Below are 11,558 nucleotides of genomic sequence, written 5' to 3' on the forward strand. Positions count from 1 at the left end.
TTCATTCACAGTACACTATTGCATGGTCACTGAAAATATCAGGAAGGATGCCAGAGGATTGGATTCTGCTGGGATTTGTTTGAGGAGAAAATCCAGTCTAGCAAGGAATGGTTATGCGATTTCAGGTTTATCCGTGTGGGTTGGGAAATGAGTTGCGATAGGTTAAGTGACTTGAGTTGTATCTGGATTTTGTGGTTTTTAGGGTCAAGCCAATTGAAGTTGAAATCCCCAAGAACTAGCAGCTCACTCTTCTCATTCAGAGAGGAAATGGAGCCAAGAAATTGGGTGATATCAGTCAAGGATTGCAGAGGGGCTTTAAGGGGGCGGTAGATGCCAGCAAGCAAGATGGGCTTAGAAAAGGGGAGGCAGATTTTGCCAACTAGAATTTCAAAAGAGGGTGGGCTTGGTGGGCAATTTAACAGTGTAAATTGTAATGTGTCTGCAATATAAAATAACACCCCTCCTCCTCTCTTTGACCTATCTCTCCTAAAAATGGAGTATCCCTGAATGGCAATATTTGCATCAGGGGTTTTAGGGGATAGCCATGTTTCTGTAAGAACGATGGCTTTGGGTTTATGCATAAGGCACCATGCCCTTAGTTCGTCCAGTTTGGGCAGCAGGCTCCGGATGTTTATATGGGCGACAGATAGCCCTTTTTGGAATTTAAAGGTGGAATTCTCAGGGGCATGGGACAGAGCTGAAATGGGAGGACCTGGGTTAGGTTCAATATCACCTGCTAAAGAGAGTAATAGTATGAGTAGAAATTTGGTTAGTTGTTTGCAAGTTGTAGATTTGTGGTGTTTGCCATTTGAGTGTGCAGTGGTTGGTGTGCTGGTTTTTAGAGTTCTCCACCAACATTCAGTAGATAGTGCAAGGGTTTTGAGTAGTCCACGGTGTAAGATGATGTTGGGTGTGGGCCAGGATGGAGGAGTTTGTAGTGGATAGAGGGAGTAACATCTCCATGAGGCCAGGAGAAAGAAAAAAGTTAAAATACATACACTGGCGACACACTTTATTCGAGCTCGGCTAGTCCCACGAATTCGGGTATACCCGGGTGTATTGAGGTTTGTGACTGTTTTCTGCCCGAGTGCATTGAGTTATTTTCCAGGCAGGGATTGAAGCATTTTATTCCCGCTGGCTGCAATACTGCACAGTATATATATATATATATACTGCATTACAATTCATGAATTTATGCCATCTGGTAGACACGCGAAGCATTGCAGCCTATTAAATCCTAATCATTATCATTTAACAGATCAGCCTCCCATCAGCCAGGCATGAACCCAGGCTGGGAAGGCAAATGCAACGGGGCTTGTCAGAGGTGAGGAGCGGCGCATTCCAGGTATCTGCCAGGTACATACTGGGTATTTGCTCGAATAAAGTGTGTCGCAGCAGTAGCAGGTTCATGATGCCAGAGGTAGGCAGTGCTGCAAGGAGCTGTTGTGAGCAGAGTGAGTGTGAGCAGACTAAACAGCAGGTGTGTGCCTGTTCCTTGTCAAATGTTTAGCTGTATTGCAATGCTAGAGTCAGTTCAGGGTTTCAGTGTATTGTGCAGTCAGTTATAGGAGAGACTGCAGTAAATAAGTTGTAAAGGGGTGGGGGGTTGAAATAGGCAGGTTAGCAAGCTTGGGATCATAGTGTGATCTGAATAGCTTACCGTTTGTTGTCTTGAGTAAAAGAGTTTGCAGTAGATCCAGTCCCCAGTCACCTCTAGTCAAACTGTAGTCTAACTGTATTTATCACTTAAAAAGCTCACTTTAAATGCCTCACTGTCTAATGTATTGTATTGTATTGTATGTCTTTATTTATATAGCGCCATTAATGTACATAGCGCTTCACAGTAGTAATACATGTGGTAATCGAATAAATAACAGATAATATAAATGACAGATCATGGGAATAAGTGCTTTAGACAAACATAACATTAAGGAAGAGGAGTCCCTGCCCCGAGGAGCTTACAATCTAATAGGTAGGTAGGGAGAACATACAGAGACAGGAGGAGGGAGTTCTGGTAAGTGCGTCTGCAGGGGGCCAAGCTTTATGTATCATGTGTTCAGAATGTTCACAGTGCTATTCGTATGCTTCTTTAAGCAAGTGTGTCTTAAGGTGGGTCTTAAAGGTGGATAGAGAGGGTGCTAGTCGGGTACTGAGGGGAAGGGCATTCCAGAGGTGTGGGGCAGTCAGTGAAAAAGGTTTAAGGCGGGAGAGGGCTTTAGATAAAAAGGGGGTAGAAAGAAGACATCCTTGAGCAGAACGCAAGAGTCGGGGTGGTGCATAGCGAGAAATTAGGGCTGAGATGTAAGGAGGGGCAGAAGAGTGTAAAGCTTTAAAAGTGAGGAGAAGAATGGAGTGTGAGATGCGGGATTTGATTGGAAGCCAGGAGAGGGATTTCAGGAGGGGAGATGCTGAGACAGATCTAGGAAAGAGTAGAGCCTAATGCAGTTCCTGCAAAGATGCAGGAAAGGTGTTGGTATTATACAGATAAAGCAGTCACATAACCCTCCCCCTCCCCAATCAATCAGCTTGTTCCAGTTGGTCAATTAACATCACAGAGTTAAAAGGGAAAAAAAAACACTTTTTAAATTCAAACATACTAACTTATATCAATTCTACAAGGCCAGAGTCAGTCCGTCTTTTACACAGGTTTTGCACATCAGGAACATACCTGTGAAGAGAATGCAATTAGATCCATGTCATATCAGCTGAGATTATTGGTCTTGCATGAAGAAAGCGCTTCACATTAGTAATACACGTGACAATCCTATAAATAACAAATAATACAAATAACAGTTCATGGGAATAAGTGCTTCAGACATAAAAGTAACATTTCGGAAGAGGAGTTCCTGCTCCGGGGAGCTTACAATCTAATTGTATGATTCTTGCTCATTACCACTACCAAGACAACAATGGCACACCCATTATAGAAAAAAGGAGTAGTTTTCAAAAGGCCAGTCCATGTAGAACCAAAATGATCTTGTGAAAGTGATATGTTTATAAGGTTACAGGGTCAGTCACATCTATAACAAAAGTGATCTAATTGCAGTGATCACCCAGGAAATACAAAGAATACAGGAGAACAGAAGAGACTGACAGACAATCAGATGACCAGCTTCAGCAATTAAACAGTAACACCTTTTATTATTATTATTACATACATGTACAAACCAAATTACTGGACATTAAGACTACGGAAAAATAGTTTGGTTTCTTTTCATATACAAGATAATGTTGGTTACTTATAGAAGCCTAGCCCACAGTTACGACTTATACAATGAACAATTCAACGATGGTGTTGAATCCTGAAGACCTCATTCACTTAGGTAGTGAATAAATCAAAGAGATGACCCTTGAAATGATTCAGCATGCTAGGACAAAGGCGATTCCTTCATCTTCACGAGCAGATGCGTTAAGTGTGGGTCTTCTGCCCAATGGACTTGAGCAGTCAGCGTTAGTCTCTGGAGGAGAGAAAAAATAAAAGCAAAAATAAGACAATACATTGCAACTAACAAAATTACTGCACAAGTTACCCTGATGCTCAAAAGATAGAGCATAACTTGAAGACACCGTTTAGGAATGTGACGCAATTAAGAACATAAGTGATCAGTAGAGATGGGCAAATATGTTTTGCCAATTTGGATCCGCCTCGGATCGGGCGGTTTCTTTGGCTGCAGATTTCCACGGATTAGTCTTTCCGGATTTAATTTTTTTTTTAAATCACTGAGAATCCAATCCGTGTATTCCACAATCTGTGGATTGGATTCTTAAAAATCCGTGCGGATTGTGGCCAATGGCGGTTTTGTATTAATCCCCGCATATTGAAACTGGAACAATTTGTTGACGGATTTTACACCGTGGAACGGATTTTGAATGGAAAGCTTGAGAAATTCCGGGGAATGGATTTTGACAGTTTCCCCCTCTCTCAGTAACCCAAGATATGGATTGTAGGCAAATTGCAGGACTACAGTAGTATGTTTAACATCCAGGTTCTTTCTGATTGTCACCCTTAATCTTAATGTAGAATGATCTCTTGGGCAGAAATGTTGCACACTCCTTCCAATTGGTTATCCCATGGCTAGTTAAGATTAGTTCTAATGCAACAAGAGGGTAGCTCTGTATAAAGAAGAACCCTTTATAACAGACACATGCTATAATTGTGAAATCATGTGTGAGGTTATTTATGGAGTGCAGCAGATATCCACTGCATTATATAAAATCTTGTTTGAAACCTGGTAAAATTGTTTTAAAAACAATAGAAAAAAAATGTATTCAGTTTAACGTCATTTTCTTTTCCACGCAGTGGGTACCAATTGGCATTAGCACCTCCCTCGGCATAGGTAGGATAGTAAAGTCTTTTGCAGAGACCTGGTATATAATCCCCCCCTTTCCCTGCAGAGGCAGTCTCTGGTTTTTCTCATAGCTATAAACATAACTGATGTACGTTAATTACAGGGAGGGTATGATGTACCCACTGCCATTAGTGAAGTACAGGAAAAGAAAATTACGGTAAAATGAATTTTTTATTTTCCTGCTCCCCACATGGCAGTGGGTACTAACTGGAATATACCAAAGCTCACTGTGAGGATCGGACTTAGGCCCTGCTTTTGTGACTCCTGGTGATGCGCCTTGCGCCGACAGGATCATGCGCAGGCTCCGTCCATTTGTGGTCAGGCACAAGACCCGAACATGGGTTGACAATGATAGTAGAACAGCTGATTCATCTAATACACCTGCAGTGCCAACTCCGCCCCTGTGACGACCTAGTGGTCTGATTCCTATCATCTTCTACAGCCTTGCAATTTACCTTGGATTGGCTCTTAAATTAAGAGACTCATCACCTTCAGCTTTGTGCCTCTCAACTGATTGGTTCTCCGTCCTTTATATGCTCATCAATTCCTTCTCCTAATCAGCCGAGAATAGTAGTTCCTACCCGGTGACAAAGTGCTGTCCACAAGCACTCTGCTTGCCGTGTCCTGCTTTGCACATTCATGCCCAACCATGTCTGGTCTCCCTGTATCTTGAACCTCGTACCTGGTTTCCGGTCATTCTGCTACCCTCGACCTTGGCTACGTATCTGGACTTTCCACATTCTCTTACCCTCGACCATGGCTAACCATTTCAACTATTCTCATTCTAGTATAAATCACTAACCGTTCCTCTCCAAGCCAGACCCAGCTACACAACGATGGACCTGCACAACAGACACGGTCTCAGGTCGGTGTTTTCTAATCCCCACCTCAGCCTCATGGTCCCATCCTATTTGCGGTAAGCACCCGTGACACTTACCCAATTGGAGGGAAACAAGGATACACAATTTTTTGTTAACGGTTTATGTAATCTACAATTACTTGCAGAATTCTCCTGCCAAGGCTTGCTTCAGCTGAGGCTTGTACGTCCAGTTTGTGAAATACTATAAAGGTGGGAATGAGGACCAGATTGCATCTTCACAAATTTACATTGGAGATGCTTAGGTTTTGAATGCCCATTAGGTAGAAACTGCTCTAGTCAAATGTGTCTTTATTCCTTGCGGGACCTGTTTTCCTTCAAGGTTATAGGCAAGTTTGATGCATGAAGTAATCAATCGTGATACGATTGCCCTTGAGAATTGCTGCCCTTTTCTAGGACCTTCTTTGATTATAAACAATACATCCGATTTTCTGTATTTTGAATACGTTTACCTTCAAACACTTTACTACATTTACGTTATGTAGTCTCACCTCCTTAGGATTAGCAGGATTCAGGCAGAATGTTCTCTTGATTTAGGTGACATGAGGAGAAGACTTTTGGAAGGAAAATGTGATATAGGTCTTCGGACTGCTTTGTCCTACTGAAAAATGAGAGAACGTTCTCTGCCCGAGAGAGCCTGCAATTCTTCCACTCTTTTAGATAATAGCGACCAAAAAATACGGTCTTCTACTTTACTAGTTGTAATGAGAATGGAGTTTCCAGCGTTTCTTATGGCCTAGGTGCATGAGTTAACATTTGTCTCTTACAGATATGCTTAAAATGTAGTAATTTTGCTATGAACAGGATACTGATGGAAAATAACTGCTAGATTGTTATGAGAAGCGCGAGACATGGCTGGACTCCCTCACCTCCCTAACTGGGATGTTGGCTGAATGTGTGTGTGTGTGTGTGTGTTCTCTGATACATTTTGTCCTGCATGAAATGTGCCAGACTATCAACTGTGGCAAAGCTACAGTATACTCAGGACTGCGCGCAGTACAAATGTTATCACAGACAAACTATTGACCAGGCAGTTCATGTTAACCGATTATGGGAGTCCCCTGGTTGTTGATGACATCATGAGCGGTATCCTGAGTGCCATAGAATGCTGAAATATATCCGAAGCCAACTACCCAATACATTATATTTACTCATAACAACTGGTGTTACGTATGGCTGAGATCGATAACCTGAATCAATCTCGAACAAGTCATTTTCTTGTCAGAACTCTAGTCTTTTTGCCATTTGCTGCAATGGTTCAAACGGTTCTACTAGAGCGTCCAATACTAGTGAAAGATCCCACATTGGTACTATACATTCGAGGTCTCAAGTGCCTGACCGCCTGCAGAAATCTCAGTAGCTATTTATCTGATGCTATATTTTCTTCTAATAAAGCGGACAAGACTGACACTCGGACCTTTAGTGAACTTAAACTGAGGGTTTTCTTAAACCCAGCCTGTGGAATTTCAACAAGGGTGAGAGAGGAAGGATTGAAAAACAAAATCTATGTTAATTTTCCTACAACATTCCTGAAAACAGCACAAGACAACAAATAGAGGAGGTTGACAATTTTCATGTTTACCGAGTTGATATTGCTCTGTCAGAAGACTCCTTTTATTTTAACGCTTACCTCTCAACCTCTGCACCGCTAGAGCCAATTTCTGTGGTTCTGGGTGCTGTACTGGGCATTGTTTCAGAAGTTTCTGACACAGTGGAAAATGCAAAGGTAGATCTAGCGCCACCAGATGGGGAATCCATATAATCCTTAGTCAAGTAGGTACTGGTACTACCTCATCTCTTTCCAACGGAAACTCAATATTTTTACCTGGCTGGAAAGATAGTGGGAGTACTTTGAGCTGTAATGTTCACCTTTCTGTCTTTGCTGCATTTCCATAAGATCTATTTGGGGTTGTCCCCAGCAAAGTAGGAACTGTTGGAATACTTCCAAGTCCAGTTCCCATTCTCCTGGGTAGATGATGGTTCGGCTTGGGACATCAGTCATCGTATTGTAGGGTCGGGGACTATGAACGGCTGCAATGTTGAGGAGATGGAATTCAGCCCCAAAAAGAACTGATGCTGCCAGAGCTAGAAGCTTTGCGAATCTGGTTCCCAACGTATTTTATCGTTGTGCGGTTGGTCAGATTCTATCCTTATATGTGTTCCCTGAACATGGTCTTGAAAGAACATTTGTTTTTTGTTTGCCTTGTTTCCAATGCATACAACTAGCATATTTGCTGAAAAAATGTGTTAGAGACAGTGCAGAGGTACGCAGTGGAGACCGTTTAAAGTGAAACTAAAATGAGGCTTTATTGCGTCTGTTCCTTTAACACAGCAAAACATTCAAAATAAACAAATGAAAAGCTTACTCCACTTTGGAGAATATCTACACTTTTAGTCCAGCCCTCTCTAACTGGGTGAATAGCCAAGCTAATTACCACCGTCAAAGATGTGTGTGTGTGTGTGTGTGTGTGTGTGTGTGTGTGTGTGTGTGTGTGTGTGTGTGTATGCATATATAAACATACATACCTACATACAGACACGGATATACAACAGTCCGATAAGAAAGTCTCTTATCTGTTTCTTGTAGTTGTAGGGGATGGCCTCTCTGCTCTCCTGGGTCCGCACCCTTATGTGTTATGGCAATGTCTGTGTCCAGGTATAGAGGTCTTGTCCCCTTTGTCTTGCTGTCAGCCTGCAGTCCCTCTGCAGCTCAAGACATCTGTTGTTACCCAGGTCAATCCTGTTGTGGACTAGGGAATCTCTGCTCTGTCCTTCCTGGGTCAGCCCCAAATGTGAGCTCAGGAATCATCTTCCTGTGTCTCACATGACACTATTACAGATAGCTCTGATTAGGCTGGTGGAGTCTGGTTGGTTGCCTGTTGCACTTAACCAGCCACCTGCTGGATTTAGAGGCACTTTCTTTAACAGGGATAAGTCCCTGTTACAAAATGCTGTAGGATTATGGCCAAATTCCTTGTGCCAATGAAGTTCCCATCTGTGCTCCCCAGCCAGACTTGTTGGCATCGGTTGTGATAGTTATCCAGGTTTCTTTCTGGAGAGAAAATATGTTCTCTAGTTTCTGCCAATTCACGAACTATTTTACATCCCACTTTGTTCAGGGATAAACACATACTCTTTGGTGTAAGGACCTTGGAAATTTGTCCCAATGATCCCTAACATTTCTCTGGAGTGGCCTTATGTGGAGTCTGGCCCAATCTAACACCCTTAAGAGTTGAAGCGCATTTCCCCAGCAATGTCATGCAGAGACCGGATGTGACTTTCTTAGCTTTGTGGCCTGTTTTGCCAATTGCTCTATTCTGTTGTGGGTTAGATGGAAGTGTCTATGTTCCATTTGGAATATGACTCCGAGGAACGTTAAGGAATGAGATGGAGTTAAGGGACTCTTGTGGGAGTTTGTTATCCATCCGTGCCACTCCAGGAACACAATCCCTTTTCTGTATATTCTATATCAGAATATCTGCTGAGATTTTATTAACAGCTCGTCTAGGTAAGGATCTGAATTCCTTCTTTTTCTGAGTTCATCACCTGATGTCATCAACACCATGGTTAAGTTCTGGGGAGCAGTAATCAAGCTGTCCGGAAGGGTGGTATATTGGTAATGCCTTCAGATTACCGCAAATCTCAAATATCTTTGGTGCTATTGCGCACTTGGTATGTACCGTACCCTTAAAATCCATTGAGATTAAGCAATCCCTGATCTTGACTTCTTGATTTAAATTGTTCGGAGACGGCAGCTTGAATTTTCTGATTTTTTTCCCCCACATTTACTTTCATGAGATCCATTACCACTCTCCAGATGCTTTCTTGACCGAAGAATTCTGGAAGAAAAGCCGCTCACTAAAAATATGCAACTTTATTACCTTGTTCAGTAATAATTGATTTAGGATGTTGTCAAAAGCTTTTGCTTCTCAGGGAATTTTGGATTTCGGGATATCCGAAACGGATTCTGTTGAGGTTCTTGTACAAATTCCCATTTGTTCCCTGAGGTGACAATCCACACAACTCTTTTGTCTTTTATGGATTGTGCCCATACAGTAGAGAATTGTGATAGTCTTCCTCTGACCGAATACTGCAGGGCTCACCTTGTTTCATGCAAACTTGCGGCTTATGAAAGAATATCTTCCTGGGCGTCACGAAAAAGGCAACTTTATCCCCTTCTCAATATTTGTTGTCGAGCCAAAGGTCTTCCCGGTCAGTAGGATTTTGCTCTTCTGTAAGACCCTCTGTTGCTGAGGCATAAAAAACTTTTGATTTCTTCTTTCCTGGGAAGAAAGACATTTTACCCCTGATACATTACCTATTACGCCGTCCAGTTAACTCACAAACAGAAATTCATCTTTGTAGGGAAGAGAACCAGAGTTGTTCTTGCAAGTAAAATCCACTATCCAATGTCTTAGACATAGCGCTCTTCTTGCTGCCACTGACTGGGCCGTGCTTATACCGACAGGCACTCTACGTCCAGCGATGCTTCATCAATAGAATTGTGGTTCTCTTGACGCAGCTATTAAAAGCCCCTTCCAGATTATTGCTAGGCATTCTTATGGCTCTGGAAAGTGAAGCTGTTACTACTACAGATCTGCAAGTGAGACCCGCTGCCAGAAAGGATATCTTCAGGACACTCAATCCTTTGCTCGAATGTGTCACGAAAACAACATTGCATCCTACACTGGTGACCTGTTTTTTTCTTACAATACGGGTGATTGCAACGTCCACCTTTGGAGAATTTTTCCAATTTTTTACTTTCTGAAAGAAGGGATACATCACGGAAAACGTCTCTGGGGCGACTATTTCTTATCAGGCCGATTCCATCTAACCTCTATCATTTCCTTTACGGAATGTAATGGAAACCTTTTGCCTTCTTTTGAGAGCTCTGGAAAAGTTTATCATTTTAGGCACTCATCCAGCACCTCTGCATGGCTTATTTCAGAGGATCAACCGGAACCAAAATTAAATTCAGACTTCATTTAATACTTTAAGAATTATATGAAATCACAGTACTCTCCTTCCAACTACTGTACTGCTGTAGCACATCAGACTACTCAGACGAAGATGTTCCTCCCCTATCCAGGCTTGTCTGGGACCTTGATCTCTTGTGTTCTGCAACAGTTGATTCCATAATGTGTGAGACTGTATCCTTCATCCAGGATAGGAGAGTAGAAATCTGGTCAAAGGGCCAATTGCCTCCGATTTAAGCACACTTTGCATAAATTCCTTTACTTTGAGTGCTAGCTTACTACAACCCACACAAATCTTGGCTTTCTTAACCACCTTCCTCTTATACAGTGAAACGATCAGTGGTTGTTTTGGGAGACCTTCCTCCTACTGAACCCTAGGAGGTACTGCATCAAAGCTAGAGGATATAGGCACTCCGTTGTTAGTCACTTTTTATATTACAATCATTTCATATCCTAAGGACTCTAAACGTTTTGGGCAGCAACCTTTTGCCTTATACAGCTTCCATAATCATTCTGTGCGAAATAGCAATCTCCCAAGTCCTCAGAAACACTTCACAAAAGATCAGGCACCATTAGATGGTATAGCTTGTTTAAGACCTATGGGAGGTCCGCATGGTGCCATCACGCATGTGATGTCAGGGTGTCATTGTCGCTTTAAGGGGATTTCCTGCTCAGAGAGGGATCTAGTCATGCATTCCAGATGCTTCTGCAGTGTTCTGCCCGGTCGCAGGGCCTCCGGCAGTCTGTTCCAGATGGCGCTTATGCCAGAGCTTCAGAGGGAGAGAGGATGACAAACCCCCAGAGTAGACTACACTAACAGTCCTGGTGCATCCGAATTTGGCAAAATAACAAACACTACCTGCTACGCTGTAGGACAGTAAAAGATTGCCTCTGCAGGGATTTTTTTTAACTTAAAAATTTACTGAAATATTTACTGGGAGGATGCTCTGTGATTTTTCCTTCCACATATTTAAACCCAATTTTATTTTGTATTTTACATATAGATAAATTATTCTTCGGTTAGGTTTTGAGCATCTTTTAACCTATATAAACATCACTGAATGTAATAAAGAAGAACAAAAACGCAAGTAAAACCATAAAATCAAATGCAACCTAAATATCAAGTTTCCGTTTTATATGGAGTTATTTTAAACTAATCGCTGTTGCAACCAAAAAAAAAAAAATGTAAAAATGTTATTGGAAAAAAAAAATGTTTTTTTATTATACTTCAGCCGTACCTGAAAAATCTCTTGAATTAGGGTCACGTTATTTAAAATGCTGTCCATATTTTCTCTTCCCATAATCTGAATCTTCGCTTCCACCTGATCAAGCATATTACTATTTTCTTCCAGCTTC

The 11,558-nt window shown here is 41.9% G+C and overlaps 1 protein-coding gene across 1 annotated transcript in view; it reads right to left on the reverse strand.

Moving 5' to 3' along the window:
- Nucleotides 1-2,883: 2,883 nt before the first annotated feature.
- LOC142492285 (centromere protein H-like) overlaps nucleotides 2,884-11,558 on the reverse strand; it is a 23,757-nt gene continuing 15,082 nt past the window's right edge. The window contains exons 8-9 of the mRNA XM_075594956.1: nucleotides 11,441-11,558; nucleotides 2,884-3,458 (exon numbers count right to left, since the gene is read on the reverse strand). The exon at nucleotides 11,441-11,558 is cut by the window's right edge and continues 40 nt beyond it. Of these exons, the coding sequence (XP_075451071.1) occupies nucleotides 3,369-3,458; nucleotides 11,441-11,558 (208 nt within the window). The 3' untranslated portion in view covers nucleotides 2,884-3,368. The remainder of the gene's footprint in view (nucleotides 3,459-11,440) is intronic.

This window comes from Ascaphus truei, chromosome 4 (genome assembly GCF_040206685.1).
Source record: "Ascaphus truei isolate aAscTru1 chromosome 4, aAscTru1.hap1, whole genome shotgun sequence".
Classification (NCBI taxonomy): domain Eukaryota; kingdom Metazoa; phylum Chordata; class Amphibia; order Anura; family Ascaphidae; genus Ascaphus; species Ascaphus truei.